The sequence below is a fragment of the Sceloporus occidentalis genome, unplaced genomic scaffold (genome assembly GCF_023333645.1).
Source record: "Sceloporus occidentalis isolate IW3139 unplaced genomic scaffold, rSceOcc1.0.p SCAF_2, whole genome shotgun sequence".
In the NCBI taxonomy this organism is placed as follows: domain Eukaryota; kingdom Metazoa; phylum Chordata; class Lepidosauria; order Squamata; family Phrynosomatidae; genus Sceloporus; species Sceloporus occidentalis.
The window spans coordinates 98,175,384-98,200,194 of NW_028316982.1; the positions used below are offsets into that span (position 1 = coordinate 98,175,384).

A 24,811-nucleotide genomic window follows, 5' to 3' on the forward strand; every position below is an offset into this window, starting at 1 on the left:
CTTTTAAAAACATGAAGAAAAAAGAAAAGGAAGTTATTTAATGTAACAAATAGTTATAATGACCAATTATCAGTTTTTCCTAAATGCTTATTCAAGAACTGTTTCACTCAAAGGAGTAAGAATGCAATCTGAGAAATGACACAGGAAAAGAAATTGTACTTTGCCCTAGAAAATATAGTGGAAGTTGTTGTTAGCTGCCCTCGAGTCAACCGTCCTCGACTCACGGTGACCCTGTGGTTGAGACATCTCCAAGATTCCCTGTCCTAAAATGCACTGTTCTGGTCCTGAAGGCTCAGTCCCATGACTTCTCTGATCCAGTCTAACCATCTTTTTGTGAGACATTAGCGTGATACAGATGGCACTAATGTGCCATGCTGGCTCCATACTAGGGTTAAGGGACCGTGCATCAACCACACGGTCCCTAACCCTAGTATGATGCAGCGCCGTAACAATGGCAGCGCCCTGTATACATGGCGTTGCCATTGTTACGTAAGCGCTGTGCGGCGTCCACATATTGCAGTTTGGCGCTTACGTAACCAGTGCGCCAGTGGCACACTTGTTACGCTGCACCTGCAGCTTTGAAAGAACCTGCTTTTTGTGAGTTCTTTTTCCTCCACAGGGAAGCCGCGCGGTTTGGTGGCTGCGGCTTCCCTGAAGAGGAAAAAATACCACTGCCTGCCCAGGCAACATGGAAGGGATGCACCGGGCCATTTAGCCTTCTCTTGCTCTGATGCCACAATAAACTATGGCCTGTTACAGACTGCCTAAATAAAGCTGCTTCGGGTCTCTTTGGAGGTATGCTATTTAAATGATGCATGGGTCCTAAGAGTCCGGAGGTCGCGCCAAAGCCACACTCCATTCCTAAGCACTGGAGTGCAGCTTTGGTGCAGCTTCCGGATTCTTAGGATGCATGCATCATTTAAACAGCATACCTCCAAAGAGACCCGAAGCAGCTTTATGTTAGCAGTCTGTAACAGGCCTATGAAAGGATTTAAATTTCAGTTGAACATCAGAAGAAATTTCTTGGTGGTGGGATGTTTTTGTCTCGGCGAAAAGGCTTTTGTCTCGGTGTTTGTTGTGTTTATTTTTGTCCAAAGTGCATATGTATTGTGAGGTCGAAGGCTTTCATGGCCAGCATCCATAGTTTTTTTGTGGGTTTTGGGGGCGATGTAGCCACGTTCTTGAAGAGTTTATTCCTGATGTTTCACCAGCATCTGTGGCTGGCATCTTCAGAGAAATGCATATGTATTGTTTATGTTGTGGTGTTTTTAATATAAGTAAAGTTTTTTTAAAAAAAGAGGAATTTCTTGACAGTAAGACAGCAATTGCCTCTTATACTTTTATAATAAGTATAAGAAGCTATTAAGTATAAGAAGCCAGCAAGTCCCACTAAATTCAGTAGCTTTAGGGCTACAGCCTACACAGTTTGCAAAACATGCAACTTACAAAACCCTCAAGGGGATCATCATAACTTGAAAACTGGAGTATAAGCTTTATTTATATATCAAAGTTGTGATGTTTTATTTTTGCACTGCGGCCACAGAAGAAATACAGAACAGAGAGCTGTTACAGGAATATTAGTGTATTACTACTGTTAAAAGGGTGAAAAACATTTAGCTCTATGCAATCCTGGAAAGGGAGAAACACTCAATTTAGATTGTTATGTAAGCACACAAATATTCCAACTTGTTTTCATCCATGAGACCTTTATTAGTTTGTAGCTCTGTTTCTTACACACACACAAAATGGGGGGGGGGGGGGATGCATTTTTGTAGTTAAATTAAATCATTCTCTGTTCCTAAGAAGATTTTTCAAAGGATTAAAATGGTATCTCAGATTCTGTTACTGGAAATCATTAAGCTTGCATTGCTAGCAGTTTTAAATCAAAGGGGACTTCTTGCAAGATCAAGAATTTGGAGTTCACTTACTGTTTTCAAAAGCAAGTCAGTTTCCACCAGCAGGAAGCATTTCACATTGATCAAAACGGATTTGACTCTGCCCAGTTTGTCTATTAAGACAAACTACATTTCCCACAATCCTTTGTCTCCCCCCAAAGATCTCTGGGAAGTGTAGTTCCATAAGTATCAAACAGGTATTTTTTATATTTTTATATTTTGTATCAAGATATTTTTATATTTTTGTATGAAACAGGTTTTAATATACTTTGTTGCTCTAATAGATATCTCTATTATAAATAAGGTTAAGATAAATTTTATTTTTATCAGAGATATTATTATTAATAATATTACATATTACTGTATATATTAATATTATCAATTATATATATGTGTGTATATATAATTCTTAATAATATTAATCTTAGTATATTATATTAATATATATTATATAATATTATCAATATATATATATATAGTATCATTAGTATTAATCTCAGTATATTATATTAATATATAATATTATATATTAATATTATCAATATATATATACATATATATATATATATATATATATATAAAATGTTGTTAATATTAATCTCCGTATATTATATTAATACATAATATTGTGTTAATATTATCAACAATATATATATATATTAATTTCAGTATATTATATTAATAAATAATATTATATATTAATATTAATATATATATGATATTTTAATAATATTAATATCATTATATTATATTAATATAAAATATCTAATAATATTAATAATAATAATCTCGCTATATTAAAACCTTTTTGATACAAAAATTAAAAAATATCTTAACCTTATTTATAATAGAGATATCTATTAGAAACAAAGTATATTGCACTATGTGTGTGTGTGTATTAAAACTATATATATATCTATTAGAAACAAAGTATATTGCACTATGTGTGTGTGTGTATTAAAACTATATATATATATATATATATATATATATATATGAAAGACAGGATATGAATTAAACAAACAAATAAAAACTAATAATAACCACGTTTTCTTAAGATAGGTACGTCGTGGGTAACCTTTCAAAGGGTTAATACAGCTTGGCAGACATGGGTAGACAAAAAAATGTTGGAAAGGCTTGCTTGTGAGCTTCTTAGAGGCCTCTATTGTCTGATATCAATCTTTTAATCCCAAATGTATTATGTTAGCCAAAAAAAGAGGGGTGGGGAGATGGTTTTCTGAAGACAGAACTTCATGTTGTTTCCAGGCACATTTTAATGCAGTTGCTCAGTCTGCATAGACATGAGAAAATAGAGTCTCTTTAGTATTAACCTTATGCTTTTTTCCCCCTTGCTGAAAATTGTCCTTCCCCAATAGTTGCAAAAAATATAGGTACTGGCATCTTCCCTCCTACAGACGTCAAGCCAAACAGGATTAAGAATCCTCTTCTTTCTCCTCCATCTCTGTGTTCATCTTCCACTTCAGACTGTAGCCTCTGCATTTACTTTGTGTAAAACAGCAATGTTCCCCAAAAAAGAAACCCATAATTACATGTACTGTGTAGTTCCACCCAGAGAAAGGGCTCTTAGGACTGGATCCCAAACCACATTAAAAAGTAGTTCATTCCATGAACAAATCATGCTGTTACACAGCCGTTAATAGAGGAAGAGTATTAATTTATCTCTTTTCTAAATATATCTTTGGCACCTTCAAGACAACAGCCTTCCTAGGGCAGCTTTCACTAAAATAAAGGTGCCCAGAATGTGTGGCTCATTGCTCTAAATTTCTGAATGGTTAGCAAAAGGAAGAAAGTGTTTGAACAGCAAGGAAAAGCAAGGGAAAGTCCTATGGCATCTTAAAGACTGGCAAATTTATTATGGCACCAGCTTTTATGGACTATAGCCAATGCCACTGGAAGCATAAAATGTTTTCCAGAATTCCTTACAAGTTCAGTATACATAGCTGGGAATGGGAGGGAATCGTAGACAATATAGAAAGTATTCACAATTGCATTATGAGTATTGGCCATTCATGACGCTGTTGATAATAACACAAACATCTTGCCATTAGACAAACCATAAATTAACTTACACAGTATGATAAGAAACCAATTCAACCCTCTGGATGATAGACTAGTAAAACTTCTTAATTAATTGTAATTGGGCAGCCTCTCACTTAGATCTCCAGTTTAATATGATCTAGCCTAATCTAATCTGAATAGCAAGTAACACCCAGTGACCCAGAGGCAACCAGCCTTCTTTGGTGACTGGCCCATCTTGGTTGGATACAACTTCTCAGCATCAAAAGGATAAAAGAAGATAAAAGGTTGTGCAGTTCCCCCACTGGGAAGCAAGATCTTTTACATCTACAATATCTGTATTATCCCTTACACATATTGGTCTATAACATCCTGATTTCACTACAATTTACCTTATATTCTATGGTCATTGGTTATATTAATTCGAGATAAGCCACATGCTAATACAGTATTATATTGTAAGGCTATAGTTATAGTTCTGTTTAACAATCTGGAATTGTTGGTGCATTTCCCTTTAGTGGGAGGTCATTATCAAGAGACTATTAAGCAGGGAATCTACATGTTTTAGTTATATAAATGAGTTTTCTGCATTTGTTTTGAGTATTGCAGATAGTGATGATCTTATCAGATTAAGAGCCAGTTCAACTTGAAAACATAATTAAAGATTCTCATCTGTTTATGAGTTGAACAGTATTCAATACATCTATGATTAACATTGTCTAATTGCATTGTCTTGTTATGTACTTGACACTGATTTGTTAATGTGTGTTGTGATTGGTATGCCCATATTTTTATAAAAATATAGTATAAAGATCAGAACATTGGCCTGAGATGGGGATGATCCAGGATCAAGTTCACACTGAACTATGAAGCTCACTAGCTGATCTTAGACTCTGTCTTAATGCAACTTCCCTCCCAGGGTTGTTGAAAGGATAAAGTGGGGAGGTTAGTTACATATGCTGCTTTCCAGTCATTGGAAGGCAGATATTAATGTAACTAAGAAAAAAGAATACAGAATAAAGAAATGCAATGTGATCTATAAATGTGAAGAAGGCCCTGTCTGCATGGGCCAAATAAGACAGCTTCCCCCCATCTACTGGGCAAGGGGTCCAGATAATACACTGCCCAAACCTCTAGTCTGGTATGGACAGTTTGGATAACGTCTGAGCCATTCAGTGCCAAACCTGGGCTATACATCTCTTACAATATATTTTTTGAAAGTCACTGTTTGCTCTATTCTTGGAAGATATAATAATATATATAATACATTTTTATTTATATCTCCCGCTTCTCCCTTTAGTTCCATCATTGGGCAGCTGTTTGAAACACGTCATACAGTCAGTCCTTCTTATACACAGATTTTTTTATACACGGATTCAAGCATCTATGGTTTGAAATTTTTTAAAAAAAGTATAAATTTTAAATATCAAACCTTGATTTTCCATTTTTTATAAGGGACACCATTTTGCTATGTCATTATATTTAATGAGACTTGAGCATACACGGATTTTGTTATACACGGGGGATCTTGGAACCAAACCCCAGCATATAACAAGGGTCCACTGTACTCTGTTGCTTGATGTGGATTCACTCTTAAGTCAGAATGAGGCACCTGGGATCAGGGTTGGGTGCCTTGTTCTGATCTTAGGAGTGACTGACTCACTGTTATCGTGTCTACACTGGACGGCACAGTGGGACACCCAGGCAAACAGCCACCCAGCATCCCAACCCAATGGAGGGGATGTCACAGCAACTTCAGGTCTAGGATACTCCAAGCTGCCCCCTGAGTATCTTGTCCCATGAAGACGGGCCTAAGAAAGAAATTTTACTAAGAAAACCCTGTGATAGGTTCGCCTTAGGGTCACTATAGGTTGATATTGTTGGGAAGGATCGAATTAGGGGAAATTAATTAGCTCAAATATTACGAGAGGCATGTCCTAACAACGCACACAGCAGGGTCGTGTCCCTATGTGTATACCAGAGGTCATCTAGTCCAGCCCCAAGAAAAAGAGACTCGGATGCCAAAGGAGGTGCAATTAAAATATAAACATTTATTCAAGCCACACAACAAAAGGGATCACACACGCATACACACATTCAATGCTAAAGAAAAGGAAGGGTGAGTTCGGGAGTAAAGGAGAAAGGATAGAGGCACCGTTGGGATATTTACCTTCGAAGTCTTCTCCGAGGCGATGGATTGAGGGATGGTGGATGGTGAGACACGGCCGCGGGAACGAAAAGGAAAGCGGCAACCGTGGTAGCTAGGAGCAGAGTTCCGGCGGGCAAAGCTAACTAGAGGCCCGGTGACAGTGACAGTGAGCTTGGCTTCGCTCAAGTGATTTCAGCAGAGCACAAGGCTCCAGAAACTCAAGCTTGGAGCGAGATGCTCTACAAGCAAGGCTTCAGGTTTGGAACTCAAAGCTCAACAAGCCCACCTTGGAAATCAGGCTTGGAACTTAATGCTCGACAAGCCCAAGGAAGGGCTGGAAGTGGGGTCTTTTTATACCCCTAAACATAACCTCAGGCTATGGCAGCCTGGCGAACAAAGGCTTGATAACTTTATCTTTGTCTAAGCTGAAACTTACACAATGGATACACAAAGAAGAGGTCTGGCACTTTTCAGGAGGGGACAAATATCTCAATGGCCGAGCCATTAAATCAATCACTAGCTCTCAAAAGGAGGAAGCTACTGCTATTGTCTTCCTGTTTTGGGCAGCTTGCGAAACTGGCCTGGCAACTCCCAAACTGCTTGCTGAAAGGTTTAGATCTACCTTTTTTCCTGTGACCAAGCCTAGCAAGGCTGCTGGCTATGTGGTCAGCTCACTCTTAGGGTAATGGTAGCTAGCCATGGGGTCAGTCAGGGGTCATAGATTCAGATCGCTTGGCACCCAAAATTTATATAAAACCATACTTGATAACAATATGACTTGAAAGTACACAACAACAGCAAACTACTGATGGATAGACTCAATTAGAGAGGTCACGGATCTGAATTTACAGGATCTAAGCAGAGCAGTGAAGGACAAGGAATCTTGAAGATGCCTCATCTAAGAGGTCGCCAAGAGTTGTGGTGACTCGAAGGTAGTTACCAACAGTATAATACAAAATATTACAAATATAAAACAAAAACATAAAGCAATATTGAGACATTTTAATTAGGCTCCTTTGCAGTTTAAGATACACTGTACATAGATACAAGATGTGTATTCATTTATATATGTTGGTAACTTCCACATTGTTTCTCCTTAGACGAGTGTATACCAATATCTGTCAAGTGCCCTTGATTCCATGTGCCACTTTCTTAACAAGTGCAACTTGCTATCTGCTTTCATGTCTTTTCAGGCAACTGCTCTTGATCCTTGCATGACTAAGCAAAGTGGTCCTTGTTACGAATATAGTAAAAGAAAATAAACCATGTTGCAAAATATAATAATATATTTTCGTGTCTATTTCTTACATATCCTTTAATTTGCAAGTCAGTCTTCCCTTCAGAGCAACAGACCAGAGTATTTTAAATCTAAGATTGGATGTTGAGTCCTACTAAATTTTCTAGCATTTAGTAATTTTCAGTTTAGCTGTCATTAAGAACATGTATATTAATTTATATGTATATGCAGCTTTGCTAACACTGGTTTATTTAGTTTTTGTCCTTGAAGATGGTTAAAATAAATGGTTCCAGTAATTTAATTAGAAAGCAGCATTTTATATATATATATATATATATATATATATATATATATAATGAACCACTGAGGAGATCTGGCACATTTGCAATTTGAATGATGTACAACACTGTTAGTTATACGGGCATCAGTTTCTTCAGCACAGCAAACACTATTAATTTAATCCACTGGGCTAATAGGATTAATTAAACAAACAATCCACATAAATCTCCCCGTAACTAAAAGAAAGGCTAGAGCAACATCTTTGACAGAGTAAATGTCCTACTGGTTTAGAAGAAAGATAGATCAGGTTTTCACCCATTAACATATAAGGTTTCTAAGCTGATTTTAAAGTAGATTTAAAGGAGAAAAACCCCACAAACCCAGGAAGTTTATCACACAACGGCCTGTTACAGACTGCCAAAATAAAGCTGCTTTGGGTCTCTTTGGAGGTATGCTGTTTAAATGATGCATGGGTCCTATGAATCCGGAAGCTGCACCAAAGCTGCACTCCAGTGCTTAGGAATGGAGTGCGGCTTTGGCGCGACCTCCGGACTCTTAGGACCCATGCATCATTTAAATAGCATACCTCCAAAGAGACCTGAAGCAGCTTTATTTTGGCAGTCTGTAACAGGCCTACGTTTCTCCAAAAGCGAAATAACGCAAAAATAAAGCGAACGTAAAAGGGACAAAAACGGCAGCTTTTTACAAGTAACACCGAGAGGATTCCTGATAAGGTCCAATACACATTATCTAAATAGTGAAATAAATATACAGTATGATATAATAAATAAATGCATGAAATGAACACATGAAATAAAGTGGCAAGGTCCTAGTGTGTATTGTTTTATAGTCTGTTCTTTTAGAGTCATTTTAATGATAAATTGTTAAGATTATATTTTGCTATGTTTTGATTTTTGATTGTATGCCATAGGCAGGGTTTTTTTAAACTGGTATTCTGGTATGATTTTGTAAAGCGCCGTGTCAAACCTACGGTGCTATATAAATAAACTTTAATAATAATGTACCGCTTTCCTCCTAACAGTCATGGATGGCTAACAAAAAGTAGTACAGTCAGCCCAATTATATCCATGTATATGCTTTTTAACAGCCTTGTCTTACAAAGAAGCCAATGGAGCTTCCAAAGCTTTCAACATTTTGTGCATTTGGTCCCAGAAAAGTATCACTGTGTTTGTGGATTCTGGAGGTTATAGTACTTTGCTGCACGGCCCATATATGTTCACCATTCTTTGGTGACAGTTCTGCTACCGTGCCGTCTAGAAGAAAACACTGGGGAAAGGCATGGGGAAGCTTCTTGCTCAGGGTGACCAGATGTCCTCACCGCAAAGGAGGCCAAAGGCACCGCAAAATGTAGGACACTAAAGGGAAAAAAATGTACCAAATAAGAAACTAAACAACAACAACAAACTCCCAAAAAAGTATTGTTTTAGACTGTATGCCGCTTGGCAGGTTTTTATTATCCTCCCCCCTTATTTTATTTGACCCTTACTATGTAAAAGAGCTGTGCAAACTTTACAGCGCTCTATAGATAAGTGTTAATAATAATAATAATAATAATAATAATAAATGTAAATTCTTCTCAGTCGTGTTCAAAAAGAGAGGAGAGAGGGCTGGAAAATGTAGGGTGCATCTTGGAAAAGGAGGATGCGTCTGGTCACACAAAGGAGGAGGAGGAGGAGGAGGAGGAAGGGGAAATGCGAAATGTAGGACATTCTGCGAAATGTAGGACATTCTGGAAAAATACAAAAAATTCCGAAATTTGTAAGACATTCTTGGGAAATGTAGGACATCCTGGAAAACTCTGTGGGTGTTCTGGAAAAATGTAAGACTTTATGGAAAATGTAGGACATCGTGGGAAAATGTAGGACATTCTGGAAAACTCTGTGGGTGTTCTGGAAAAATGTAAGAAGACTTTCTGGAAAGATGTGGTCGTTCTGGAAAAATGTAGGACCTTCTGGCAAACTGTAGGACATTCTAGAGAAATCTAGGACGTTCTAGAAAACTGTGGGACATTCTGGAGGGGGAAAGAAGTGTAGGAGACGTGCCCAAAACTCACACACAAAAACCCCTTGTAAGTGGGAGGACCCTTTGGAGGACTCCCTGCTGCTGGGCAAGGAGTCTGGGGAAATGTAGGACGCGTCCGGAAAAAGGAGGACGCCAGTGGGAGGGAGGGAGGAGGAGGAGAGTCTTGTTTGGGAGGGGGCTTGTCCAGCAGCAGCAAGCAGCCCTGGCTGCGCTTGCGCATGAGAGGAGAGGGGCTGTGTCTGTCTGCTGCTAGTGTCTGTGCCCAGGCTCACGTAGGACTAGAGAGAGAGAAGGAGGAGGAGGGAGAGAGGGGGGCTGTGTTGCTGCATGGCCATGGCTGCTGGCTTCTAAGGGGAGGACTGGAGGCGGGGTCCCGGCTGGAGAGAGAGAGAGAGGAAGCATTCCGAGAGGGGCCTTGCAGAGAGTTGCAGAGCAGCAGAGCAAGGCGCTAGTAGCTCTTCCTCGCCTTCCAGAGGCTCAGGTAAGGTCCCTCCTGGGGCTGCAGGCAAGGAAAGGGGCAGCAAGGAGGGAGGGAGGGAGGGAGTGGTGCTTGGCTTTCTTCTCCTGCTCCCCAGCCCCCCCTGCCTCCTTCTTCTTTCATCTTTTCTTTCTTCCCCCCAGCAGCACTTTTGCCTTTAAAAGCCCCCCCCCAAACCCACTCCACTCCTTCCCCTCATTTTGGCTGCAGAAATAGACCACTTTGATCATATGACTCCATGCTGTGGAATCCTGGGAAGGGTAGTTTTGTGACACGTTTTGCAGGAATGAACCACTTTTGAGACTCCTTTAACTGCCATGGCTGCCATGCTCTGGATTTCTGGGAACTGTAGGGTTTTTCGAGACATTTTGTAGGAATTAATCCACTTTGGTAATATGGCTCCATGCTGTGGAATCCTGGGAAGGGTAGTTTTGTGAGAGACATTTAAACACACTCTAGCAGTAATCCAACTTTGAGACTGCTTTACCAGCCTTGACTCAGTGCTAGGGAATCCTGGGAACTATGTAGTTTGCTTGTTTATTTATTTATTATTTCATTTTTTAAATGCTGCCTTTCTCTCAGAAGAGAGACCCAAGGCAGCCCAAGAGATAAATTTAAAAAACCAACAACTTTACAATAAAAGAATTAAAATAATATCCACCACTCTGCATCCACACTGCAGAATTAACCCAGTTTGACATGGCTTGGACGGCTTTGGCTTTTTGGGATTTAGAGTTTCTTGTGATGCCAGAGCTCTCTGACAGAGAAGGATAAATGCAATCATAGAAAAGTTGGGAATGTCTCACAAAACTGCAAATCCCACAAGTTCATAGCACGGAGCCATGCCAGTTAAAGTGGGGTCAAACTGGATCATTTCTGCAGTGCGGTTGCAGTTTCTTCTGAGACACACTGTCCTTCCCTTGGAGGCCAGCAATGTTTTGTCTGGATGCTCTTTCCTCCTTCCTTTCCTTTCAGGGCATCTCCCTGCTTCCCTTTCTGTGGCATGTTGGCTTGAGTGTTGGACTGCAACTCTGGAGACCAACGCACAGGTTGGCCATAAAACCCACTGGGTGACTTTGGGCAAGTCATACTCTCTCAGCCTCCAGGGAAAGCCACAGCAAACCTCTTCTGAACAAAAAACATGCCAAGAAAACCCCATGATGATTTCGCCTTAAGGTGGCCTTAAGTCGGAAACCACTTGAAGGCACACAACAGCAACAAAACTCTGCTTTCCTCAGACACTTCCTCTTCCCTTTTTTTTGGTAAAAAAGAGGCTTTGCACCCCAAGAAGTGGTGGGATGTTGCCTGGAAGGAGTGAATGGAGAAACTTGGTAAATTGGCAATCCCTGTAAAGAGTGAGTTCAGGCCAGTCTCGTCTTGTTGAATTCCTGGCAGGGATTTGTTCCCCTTTCCTTAGCCTGTCTGTTCCCCCAAAGGCGAGAAAGGAGTTGACGTGGAAGTGAATCTTGCTTTGTCAACTCCCACGCTTGTTCCGGCTCCTTTTGAGAGCGGTTCAGTGTTTTACTCCCTAACGGTTAAGCTGCGGAGTGTGTGGGTTTTGTGGGAGAAGAAATCTGAGCCTTTCCTCTGCCTGGCATCATGTTCTTTGGCTCTTACTTGTGCAGGCAAAAAAAAGTGAATAAGTTGTGATTTCTGGGCCTGTCTTGATATACGAGAACACATGTGAGGCCTAATGTTTAATTTTAAAAAACAATGTACTGTATACACTCATGTGTAAGTCTAGACATTTTAGTTGAAAAAAGCCTGAGTCGACTTATTCGCAGGTCAATGTAAGTACTGTACTTTAACTCATAGGAGTCATCCTCTTTCTCTGAATAGAGTGCTAAAAGGCAAGAGCTTAGTCCATCCTGGGAACACCAAAAAGAATCATGAATTCCCTCATCCATCCATCGTTAGGATGAGCACAAATAGTTATGCTTGCCAGAATTTCTCTGCCATCATTCTCCTTTGCATCATCCTTTACATCCTTTGTTTCATGCCCCTAAGTTTCACCCTCGACTTATCCACGGGTCATATCAAAATCCATTATTATGGCACCAAAACCTGCCCTCGACTTATACATGAGGTTGACTTATAATCGAGTATATATGGTAATATCTGAGGAAGTAGGCTGAGGTCTACTTCAACTCTACTACCTCAAGTGTACTACTACACCACCATTTGATTACCTAAATAAATAGGACATCCAAAGACTTAGTTGTGTTAGTAATGAAAATCAGTATGCAAAGGGACCTTGTGGAACATTTGAGACAGTCGTCCCAATTCGCGGAGGATCCATTCCAGACCACCATCCCGCAAATCAGGAAAACCGCCAATGTTGGAGCCCCATTGATTGAAATGGGGGTGTGCTCTAGCGCACACGCCATAATGTCCCTCCCAGCTTGTTGTTCACAAAAGACCAAGGGACGCAAATGCAGGACCATAAATGGGGAGGGACTACTATAATTGAAAGAGAGAAGTTGGTAGCATGAACTTTCCTAGACTTGAGCCTTTGTGTTTTGAGCAGGGTGAACATATATCACAACTGCAAAGGAGGACAATGCACTGTAAAATGCAGGACATTCAAGAAAAATGTACGCCATTACAAAATAATAAACTGGAAACACTCATATAAATATAAACTCATGTTTCTTAGTCATGCTCAGAATGGAGGACAAGTTAGAATTCCTCCTGGACAGAAGGCTGAAATATAGGACAGGACCAGGAAAAGGAGGACATCTGGTCACTATGTTTGAGTGTTGGACTCTGGAGATCAGGATTCGATTCTTTGCTACTGTCCTTGGGCAAGTCACATGCTCTCAGCCTCAGGAAAAAGCAGTGGCAAATCTCTGAACAAGTCTTACCAAGAAAAACCCATGGTAGGATCACCTTAGGAGTATCATAAATGAAACCAACTTGAAGACACAACAACAACAACAACAGAGGCTCAAGTCTAGGAAAGCTCATGCTACCAACTTCTTTCTTTCTGTTAGTCTCAAAAGTTCTACAAGATCCTTTTGTATACTAATTTTCCTTACTAACACAGCTATGTCTTTATAAGTTATATTTATGTGTTTTATAAAAATACATTTCAAAGTTTAGTCAGACTTTACTTTAAATTTGGCAAGTTTTTTATTAGATTCTTCCAAATTAGATACTGTTCACACACACACACACATATTTAAAAGGTTTGAGCTGGATTGGTTTGCACAGACATTCCTAGCAAGCAATGCATGCTCTGGGTTTCCCCCCTCCCTCCCAGTGTAAATTGATCTCTGCAAATAAAAGGGAGCAAACATCAGAGTGGACCAAAAAGCCAAAGCGAGAAAGAGCTGTTTATACAGAAACTTAACTGCTTCTTCTTCAGTTGCAGTCCTTTTTATTAGATTTCACTTGGAAAGAAACTGAGTGTCCATTACGTGAATGGAGGAGGGATGAAATACGTGGCAGTTGCATTCTTTCGTCAACCTTTTGCTCGCTTCACAAACTTCTGGAAAGAAGCTATTTATGCTGACTCTTACTCATGCTTGCTAAGTATGAATAGCATGCCGTTTTAAGCAGGTCACACAGATGCAAAAAAAATCAGAGCTTTTAGTAATGCAGGGTTATGTAAGTTCATTTTTTCATTTGATAATGTACTGGCTGCTCTGAAACATCTGATTTATCTTTAAAAAGTTTTATAGGGTTTTTTTTCCCCTATGAGAGTTTAGTACTGCATCCTATTTGGGATGATACAGAAATATTATGAATGTGTGTTTTTCTTAATACTCAAAATATCTATGTGAGATCTTAAGAACAAAGTAAAGGATTTCTGGAGTGGAGCTGATGCGGCATAAAAGGCTATTCTGTATTCAATTTATATCAATTCAAATTCCTGAAACAGACTGCTAAAGACAGAGGCATAACTTTCTTCCTGAATAAAAACTATCTGAAAAGAATGTGCAGTTGTGACCATATAATGTCCACTGTAGCAGCAGTCTTGTACGCAATTATGTGATGGAAGAGCATCACAAGTCCAGCGTTTTCCAACCTTTTCTATGCTCCACAGTCTTAGGAAATGTTTGATTAATGTTCGCACCCCCTGGAAAAGTAATATCACATTTGAAGATGAAGCAGTCTCTAATTTCTAACTTTTGAAAACAAAATACAATACCACAGGTGAATAAATTGAACTTTAAAAAAAAAAATAACAAGAGGCAAATCTAAATTGAACAGTTAGGTTCTATGTAGAGAGATCTTTTAGCACCTTTGAGACTAACTGAACGAAAGAAGTTGGCAGTGTGAGCTTTAGTGGTGCTACAAGATCGCTCTACATACTGATTCTGCAGACTAACGCGGCTGTGTCTTTGAATTAGGTACTCATTTGTTTAGAAAAAAATGTAAACAGTAAAATCAATCCCAGCTGTAAACCTAAAATTCAATGACTTCTTTGCTACAGCTTCTCATTCATGATTTTGTTCAAACGTGGAACTTTACTGCTGACTGCGATACACAGGTCTGCCTGTACATCACTGGGTGATGACTTGTGACACAAGCCACTCTTTGTGCACCCCCTGAAATTCCATCTTGTACCCCAGGCTGGGAATCCCTGCTAAATCCATTGGGACATACTTTGAATGTATGAGCAAGCTAGATAAACCACTTTCCGGTACACACTGGAACTTTTGAAACTGTGCTGGAACTATTGAAAGGAGGCAAGCAGAGAAGAGTCTGGTACCTGCAGCAGCTGGACTGCCATCCCTTTGCCATACACATGGACATTGCAGGGCTGTGTACAGTACTACCAACTGTGCCCAAGATCCCGTGCTGCATTTTGACATCAATTGCCAGCAGAGTTAGGAAATTCTGCCCTCCACTTCTGACCTCTGCAATGACCCAAATTTGATCCAAGGAATTTCCTGTTCTTTCAAAGAGAGTTCTCAGGATGCACAGGGTGGGTTGCAGCAATCAAGGGAGGAGCTATTGATTTAGGAGGATCCCGTGGAAGCACACCATTGGATCCTGGCCCATGACTGTAAGGTTGCTGTCACACTGCAGAAATAAAGCAACTTGACACTGCTTTCACTGCCATGACTCCACATTGTGGGATTCTGGCATTAGTAGTTTTGTGAGATATTTAGCTTTCCCTGTCAGAGAGCTCTGGTGCCCCATCAAACTACAAATCCATAGAATGGAGCAATGGAAGTTAAAGTGGTGTCAGTCTGGTTTGTTGCTGCAGTGCGACATCAGCCCAAGACCCCTTGAGACTTTTTTTTGTTCATTTTGGAATATTGCATCCAGGGACAGTGGTCTTCTAAGAATGAAGCAGGCAAGCAAAGAAGACATGAGAAATTAAGCCAGCAATCAATCAAACTTTTGCTGCAGCTGAGTGCTTTCATCCCCATGACTACTCCCAAGTATTCTGTAGAAAAGAAGAGAGCAAGGGAAACAGGCAAAGAAAATTCCAGAACTTGCTAGAGCAAGTTGAATGCCCACAGGGCAAACAGACACTACCTCCCCTGTGAGAAATGTCCTCATAAATTGTTTTGTTTGTTTGCTGTTATTTCCCATCAAATCAGTATTGACTTATCACGACTTTATGATGACCAAGAGTGCTGACCATCAACTGGCCAGTCAACATCTTGTAAATTCAGGGCTGTGGCTTCCTTGATTAATTTAATTCCATTGCCTTTCACTTTGCTGACGGTATGTTTCACAGTATGTCCAGAGTATGACAGCCTCAGCTTAATTGGTGAAAGTTTAGGCCTGATTTGCTCTTGAATGACCCATTCATTTGTCTTTTTAGAAGTCCACTGTATCTGTAGAACTCTCCTTTAGCATCATATTTCAAAGGCATTGATTTTATTCCTGTCAGTTTTCTTCACTGTTCAGTTTTTCCTTGAAAGCTGTCTTGGAACATTATAGTTCCTCAGAAGTGGGACAGATGTTATTTTTTATCTTAGTTACTTTCTGGCTTTTCCCCAGGAAAGCTAAATACCCTGAAGGCACCATATTCCATCTGATCTTGGAAGCTAAGCAGGGTCAGCCTTAGTCAGTATTTTGATAGGAGACCATCCAGGAATACCAGGTGCTATATTTCAGGCTACATTTCAGAGAAAGGACATGGGAAACTACTTCTAGTACTCATTGCTTAAGAAAATTAATAGGCTCATTATTATTTGACAGGCAACTGGAAGACACAAACACACATGCACACAAACACACTTTCCCCCTGAACTGGAACTCATGATAGCTCACAAAAATGAAAAATACATATGTAAAGTCAAAGGCTTTAATGGCCGACATCCATAGTTTTTTGTGGGTTTGGGGGGCTATGTGGCCATGCTCTAGAAGAGTTTATTCCTGATGTTTCACTAGCATTTGTGGCTGGCATCTTTCTCTGAAGATGCCAGCCAAAGATGCTGGTGAAACGTCAGGAATAAATTCTTCTAGAACTGGCCACATAGCCCCAAAAAACCATAGAAAACTACAAAAAATGCATACATGTTAAAACAAACCAAATTATTGGTATTTGTGTTTAGCTTATCTATAAAATTAAAACTATTTAAAACATATCCATTAAAAATAGTGCAGCTCACCTACTGATAAGAGGATGATAAGAAAGGAACCAATCTAGGAAGGGAGTTACAGAGCCTGGGAACTGTTCCTCAGAAAGCTGTGTTCCCACTAAATGTGATGCCTGGCTTGATAACAGTACATGTGAAAAGGATCTAGGAGTCTCAGTGGTCCACAAGCTGACCAGGAGTCAGCAGTGTGATGTGGCAGCTAAAAAAGCCAATGTGATTCTAGCCTGCATCAAAAGGAGTATAATGTCTAGATTAAAGAAAGCAATAGTAGTACTTTATTCTGCTTTGGTCAGACTTCACTTGGAATACTGTGTCCAGTTCTGGTCACCACAATTCAAGAAAGATATTGATAAGTTGGAATGCATCCAGAGGAGGGCAACCAAAATGGCAAAAGGTCTGGTAACTATGCCCTATGAGGAGTGAGGGAGCTGGGTTTGTTTAGCCTGGAGAAGAGAAGGTTAAGAGATGATACCCCTGTTTCAGTATTTGAAGGGATGTCATATTGAGGATGGAGCAAGCATGTTTTCTGCTGTTTCAGAAACTAGGTCATGGAGCAATAGATGCAAACTACAGGAAAAGGGATTCCACCTAAACATTAGGAGAAACATCCCTATGGTAGGAGCTGTTCAACAATAGAATACAGTATACAGTACTGCCTTGAAGTGTGGTGGAGTCTCCTTCTTTGAAAGTGTTTTAAGCAGAGGCTGGATGGCCATCTGTTGTGAGTGCTTTGATTGTGTATTCTTGCATGGTTTGATTTGGACTGGATGGCCCTTGAGGTGTCTTCCAACTGTATGACTTCCTGATTCTGTGTGTCTGTGAGGGTGGTGGAGCCAAGAGAAGGGCCTTCACAGAATTTCTTAGAACTCCAGCAGGTTCTTATAGAAAAGCAATATCCTTCAGCCAGCCAGGACCTGAGCTGTATAGGGCTTTGTAAATCATAACCAGCACTTAGAATTGTGTCCAGAAACAAACAGGTAGCCAGTGAAAAATGATGTAACAGAGGAGTTGGGTGCTTCATGTAACCAGTCCCAGTAAAAGTCTGTCTGCTGCTCTTTGTGCCAGTTAAAGTTTCTGAGCACTTTTGAAAGATAGCCTCATAAAGATCTTCTTACAATAATGTTTAAGGTGTGATTTAGGCATGTGTCACCTGGGCCAGATCAGATATTTCCAGAAATGAGTGCAGTTGTGTTGTAACTTTAACTACAAACACACTCTTGGCCATCATAGAAGCCTGAGCACCCAGTCTCCAGGAGGAATCCAGGAAGACACGCAAACTGAACCTGTGTCTGCAAGGAAGTGTATCTTCACCTAGCACAGGTTGAACCCCATTGTCTACCTTTTGACTGGTCAGGAGTACCTTCATCTGGATAAATGCTGAAAATTCTGTCTAGAGTGAAAGGAGACACACTATTCTCTGCCCTTCTCCAGATGCAGTTTGCTCCGTTTAGTGCAGTTTGAAAAAGATGGTAAGATGGTAAAAGCAATGGTGCTACCAACTGGTCACAGGCTTGGGAATCATCCAAAAGGAATCTTGACTTTCACCAGTCTTTGACATCAAGCCTTTCGGATGATTACCAAGCCTCTTATCAGTTGGTAGGATATAACCATATGCTTCAGTATTTTATGCCTGCACTGTTTTTATTGACAAAATCTGAAAACATGTTTTTGTATATCCACAATGTCAAAGCAGATGGTGTTTATACTGAGCCAAAAGGATATAACTCTGACTTTGGCACTATCAAAGTTAGTTTTTTTTAATGGCTACTTGCTTGTTGTTTTTTTAAAAAAGAGGAATCCTTGAATACTTAAACCCCAAAAGAGCTGACTACCGTATATACTTGTGTATAAGGCAAGAAATTTTGGTCAAAAAATTGAGCCAAAAAACCTGGATCAGCCTATACACGGAACAATATGGTACTTTGTCCCCAGCCAGGCTCCCTTCTTGGGGAAACCCCAGCTGGGGAGAGACTGGGAAGGACGACGAGTCACCCCATAGCCTTTCCCCAACTGGGCTGCCTCCTTAAGTCTGACCCTTGACATATCCACGGATCATATAAAAATGCACAATTTTGGCCCCCAAAATTTGACCTCGACTTGTACACGAGGCCGATGTATAGTCAAGTATATAGGTAGTTAGGACAGTTTAACATGCAAACATCAATATATCTGAGGAATGTTAATGATGTTAGTGGAAAACAGCATCAGCTAATGCTCTGCCTGACAGATATCAAACTCTATTACCTGTTTTACAAATGTTGCTCTGTGCCTTCAAGTTATTTACAACTTATGACGACCTGGTGTTTTCTTGGCAAAATTTGTTCAGAGGGGGGTTGTGTTTGCTTTTGGTTGAGGCTGAGAGAATGTGACTTGCCTAAGGACACCCATTAGATTTCTATGGCTGAGTGGGGATTCGAACTCTGGTCTCCAGAGTCATAGTCCAGTGCCCAAAACACTGCAGGGTTGCAGTGTTGTTCTTCGTTGTTTTAATTTCAAGGTTAATTTTTGCTTTTGGCTTAGTTGTTGAGGTTGTGTAAATCCTAGTCTTATTAAATGCCACCCTCTCTAAACCATGGTTGTAAACTATAAATGTTCTGGTTCTTTTTGGATATGATGACTATGCTACTTTGGTTGGAAAGTTCAGCTGTTGTTTGTGAGTTCAAAAATCTCGTGAGTTTATAAACTCATAGGCTTCAGTGAAACATGAATGTGGAGGTCTGGTGGCCTGCAAGTAGATGGTCCTGCCAGCTACCCTTCTTTTCTATGGATGGTACAAATGGAATAGATGGGAGCCCGTTACAGACCGCCCAAAAGGGGCGGTCTCAGGCCGCTGCCGGTTGCAGCGCGGAGGAGTCACAGCAGCCAAACTGTGCGACTCCTCCGCGCTGCAAAGAAGGAGCGCGAAAATCGCACTCCTTTTGGCAACCTGGAAGTGACGCCGCAAGTGCCAAAGCGCGCACTCGCAGCGTCACTTCTGGGCCGCAACATGCGGACGCAGAGTGTCCATTACATCAAAATGGTGGCGGCTGTGTGGAACAGACGCCGCCATTTGTTACGGACTCTGTCCGTAACAGGGTAAGGGGCGTCTGGAAGTATGTAACACGCCATGGACTCCTAATATAGTGCTGCTGGCACAAGCCATTTCTGGTTCAAGGGGGTGCCTCTTAAGGAGGGAGCAGCAGGCAATAGAAAACTGAGTTCTGGTGCTCAAAAGGAAAATAGAGTCAGATAAGGACAAGGAACCGGGTAAAAGGATGTGAATGAGCAACTGTGGTTCGTAAATTCATACGAAGTGGGAAAGAGTAGGTGAGGAACACTAACAAGGGAAATTGCATGGAGATTCAGAGATAATTGATGAGAAGCCACTCCACCTTAAAGTTTCAGGCTCTGATATGTACCATAGTTAAGATATGTATCTTAATTAAGAGTTGTATCTGGGTGTATCTTCAAGCATAATCGGCAGAGATATTTTCCCTAATTTCTCTGCTGTATTTGTCAAAAAGGAAATGTACAAGCTTGATGTAAGAAGGAAAAATGCTAGAGGTGACTGAATCAGATTTTTCAAAAAATAGAGTGAGGGAAAAGGTTATTATGAAAATAAACCTGAGAAAAAGAGAAAAAATCCAGTACAGTTTGAGTCTCCCTTATAATCCAAAATATTCCAAAATCCACAATTATCCATAGGGGTTACTGAGATAGTGACACCTTTGCTTTCTGATGCTTCGTTCAATTAATAATAATAAAAAAATTATTACTATCCCGCCTCTCCAATAAGATCGATGTGGCTTACAAACATAATAAAATTTATACAATATAAAAATGAATCCCACTGTCCCCTCCCTCCCTTAAACAAACAACAAATAATGTACACAAACTTTGTTTCATGTATAAAATTATTTTAAAATATTATGTATAAAATTACCTTCAGGTTATGTGTATAAGGTATATACTGAACATAAATGAATTTCATGTTTAGACGTGGCCTCTGTCTCAAAGATGTCTCATTATGCAGCTGCAAATATTCCAAATTCTGAAAAACTGTGAAATCCAAAACGCTTCTGGTCCCAAGCATTTCAGATAAGGGAGGCTCAACCTGTACAGAATTAAATTGGTAAATAGTTTCATTTTTGTTTTATTGGAATATGCGAATAAACATAACAGGGTATTGGTGTTAAGCCTGATTAATCTGTAGGGAATGTAGTAAGTTTGGTTATAGGAGTGGGTTGTACACATGATCTTACTGAAGCACAACAACAGCTTTGTACCAATGATATTTAGCTAGGAAGTATTGGATCAGTAAGTAGCTAAGTCATTTAGTTCTTCTAAGCCAAATTGCCTGCTGTCAGACATATCCTTTCTTTTATTACAGTTAAAGAGCCCACATTTTTTCCATAAGTTACACTTGTAGTAAATGGAAAGTGGGATTGATCTGCCTGCATGTGAGCTTGAGAACACTAATTGTGAATATCTGGTTGATGGGATGGGGAACATGGCCTCCTAGGTGTTGAACCACAACTCCAGTTTACTCTAGATAGTAAAAGAGAATGATAGTTTTAGCATATCATCCAGGGGGCCATATGCTTCCTATCTATGCTTTACATACTTGCAATCTGATTCCCCCCCCTCCGTTTTCTTGTTCTTACTTTACAAGGCTCTTTCCTATAGTTTCTTGTCTATTATTAATGTCAAGGATAATGGCTTTTCTTACCATTTGGAGGAAAAAATCATATAGCCTACTTCACTGTAAGTGAAGCATGGTTCACATCTCCCTATTCTGAATGCTTCAGGCTTGTAAACTTAGGGGCCAATTCATATCGCTGCCTGTGGGCCTTTCAGGAGATTATCATTCTGGAGCAGAATGATTAAATGCATATGTGAACTGGCTTTCTTACTGATTTAATGCGTATGCGAACAGCCATATGTATGCAGACCTATGTAGATGGATTTTTTTTTGGTCTCCTTGCTAAACTGGTATAATATCTGTGCAATAGGTAACTTTTGGAAAATCCAGAATTTCCCTGAAATGATGTAAGAACTGAAGCTCAGTGTGTTTCCTTGACTGAGGTCCAAAACACACTGCAGAAATAATCCAGTTTTAGACCACTTTAACTGCCCTGACTCAGTGCTAGGGAATCCTGGGAATTGTAGTTTTTTGTGACACCAGAGCTCTCTGACAAGGAAGTCTAAATGTCTCACAAAACTACCATTCCCAGGATTCCCTAGCATTGAGCCAGGGTAGTCAAAACACTCTCAAACTGGATTACGTATTTCTCCAGTGTGTTTTGGACCTTAGTATGCTACCTTCAGTTAAAAAGTGAAAATAGCCACGTCAGTCCCCAAACTCCAAGACTATGGACAAGACAGAATCCAGACATGTTCCCCTTAAAACAGGGTGGAGAACCATTTTAAAGTAAGGTGGGCCAGATCCCAGAACTGTCCATGGATCAGATGACACAACCGGCTTTCAAGGTGAAATGCTGACTGTGATAGCTTCAGCTATTTCAGCCAGTAAGCCAACTCCAGTCTCCTTCTGGGCATCTCATAAGTGGAGGGAGTGGAGCCAGGCACACTCAGCCAGTGCTTCATGAGATCTCTGAGGTTAGAACTCTGTTGGCTTCCAAATTGCTGGCTGAGTTCTGTTCTCTATTCCCCTTCCCTCTCCAAAGGGACTCCCCTCACTCTCCCAAGGCTGTTTGGAAGCAAAGTTGCACCATACTGCCTAGCCCCTAGGTTCAAGCCACCAACACAATCACCACACAACACAAGGCTGTCTCTGCTTGTCTCCTTTCCTTTCCTATCTTCTTGGTCTGTCAGGGGAAGCAGGGAGGGAATGGAAGAATACAGTGGCAACACTTCACTTGTGCAGTAGCGACTGTATCTCCCAGGGTCGGATGAGGCTCCTGTCAGTCAGTTGTCTTGCATGGTTTCATCACCACTGCCACATTTTAATCAGATTAAAATACAACACAGGAGAAATCCAGGATTTGCTGCTTCAACTGGCCTGGCCAGCCGGGACATTTTTTAGCCTCTTCAGAGTCTGGGATTTCCCAGATTTCCCAGGACAAATGACAACCCTCCACCCAGCTGTGTGACAGCAGGTGAAAAGCTGCCTGGGATAAGAATGGAGGACCTGGGGTAATGGGGAGGTTGGAGTAGTTGCAGGACCAGGATACCCCTGGCTGCACCTGGTGTATCCTGGCCAGTGCAGACAGAACCCAGGCGTATGTGAAACATGTAATTTCCAAACAGTGATTGGAGATAACACAGGGATTTGACCTTGCCCTGTCGACCTCCCTAACTGGAAAGGGACATAAATATTTCTGTCTGTAGAATTGCGATGCTCAGAATACATTTCTTTTTCTGTTTTATTGTAATGTTTACAATCTCTCTTATTTTCAAATTAAGACAATGGTCTGCTTCTCATACACTGCCAGAGCCTGAGAGATGCAAGATTTTTTAGCATTTAGCAGCTTGTAGCTCCACTTACAACAAAAAATTGAAGACAAAACCTCTAAAACCATTTAAAAGTAAACTGAATTAAATTTTTATTGCTATCTGAGGTACCCATGCTTTTAAATGAAATAAAAAAAACATTCTAATTTTATGAATAAACCAAGTTATACATAATACATTTTATGGTCTGAAAGTAACTTTTTATCTGCAAAGTGTAGGAAAATATTTTTAAAATATCTCTCACAGATCTGTTCTCTCCCCCTCTCCCCACCTGAAAAAAACATGAGGGGAAATCATTCTTTCCTGTGGCTTAAACATTTCTGGACACTACATTTGTGGGAGAGGCATATGTGGAAGCACAAGTAAACACTTGCTCAGAATTTGTGATGAACCAAAGTTCCAGAATATATGTGACCACTGATTGTGAACTAAATGTGTAATTTTGTCTTTATAGATGACAGATAAATTCTGATAATTAAATCCTTTTCCTTTAGCATTTAATCTTGGCACGGCTAAAGTATTCTAAAGAGATTCTCTGTGCTCCTTTCATTTACTGAAGAACTACAAGTACTTTCAGTACAATATTTGGCACATAGTTCTGGGAAAATGTTGGTAATCTAGGACATGTTTACTTAATACTGGTGTTTCGTGGAACAAACACTCTATAGGGCACATGCTGCTTATTAATGCTCTTACAAGGCCAATTTCCCTTACTGTAATCCAAAGGTACTATTTAGAGATATGTACAAAACGTGTTCTACAGATGGTGTTTTTGTATACTAGTGATTCTGTTGTTTTTGTGTGCCTTCAGGTTGATCCAACTTATGGCGAACCCAATGTGATTTTGGCAATATTTGTTTGGGGGGGGGGGGGGAGGTTGCCATTGCCTTCTTCTGAGGCTGAGAAAGTGTGACATGCCCAAGGTTACCCAATGTGTTTCCATGGCTGAGTGGTGATTTGAACCCTGATCTCCAGCATCATAGTCCAATACTCAAACCATTACACTCTTACTTACATATCTCTCTCTCCACTGTTTGCATTGCCCATATGTATATCATTTCCAAATGCTTTTAACTGGTTAAACTATTCACATTCTAATATTAACTTTATTTTTCTTCTCAGGTGTGTGTTGAGGTGAACGAGCAATAACTATGGGGCTTACAAAGTCCTGGTGTCTTCTAGTTCTTTGCATTCTGCTGCCCTCTTCTTATGCCTATACAGATTTCTTCACTTCAATTGGTAAGCAGTGATTTTTGTAGTCATGTTTAGAACATCTGAATAGTTCAGTAATCATAGAACCATAGAGTTGGAAGGGGCTGCAGTGATAACAGAGAACACAACTGTATTATTTCTTGTTTCTTTTAACAAAATATTTCTATGCCTGCCCAGCCCCCTCTCCTCATCCTCTGTCTAGCTGGAATGTATTTTAGCAGCACTGACATTGGTAGCATGGTGAAGGAGAATACAGATTTTCAGTGTCAGATTACAATAGTATGTCTGTAGTGAACAATGCAATGAAGCTTAAAGTGAGAAAAAAGCAGGATTTTACTCTGTCTAATCCTGTTGTAGCAATGTGTGCCTGCCTACAACAGGAAAGGTAAACAACAGCTACCTCCAGAATCCTTTACTGAGCTAGCATAAAATGCAAAAGGAGAAGAAATAATAAATCTGCCT

General features: G+C 40.1%; 1 protein-coding gene across 4 annotated transcripts in view; it reads left to right on the plus strand.

Annotated features, from left to right (window-relative positions):
• Window positions 1–10,063: 10,063 nt before the first annotated feature.
• LOC149318745 (prolyl 4-hydroxylase subunit alpha-1) overlaps window positions 10,064–24,811 on the plus strand; it is a 51,769-nt gene continuing 37,021 nt past the window's right edge. For all 4 annotated transcript variants that reach the window (XR_016280085.1, XM_089510389.1, XM_089510388.1 and 1 more), the window contains exons 1-2: window positions 10,064–10,121; window positions 24,260–24,376. Coding sequence is in view for 3 of the 4 variants with exons in the window: in XM_089510389.1 (XP_089366515.1) it covers window positions 24,289–24,376 (88 nt within the window). In the remaining variant the exon portion in view is untranslated. The remainder of the gene's footprint in view (window positions 10,122–24,259; window positions 24,377–24,811) is intronic.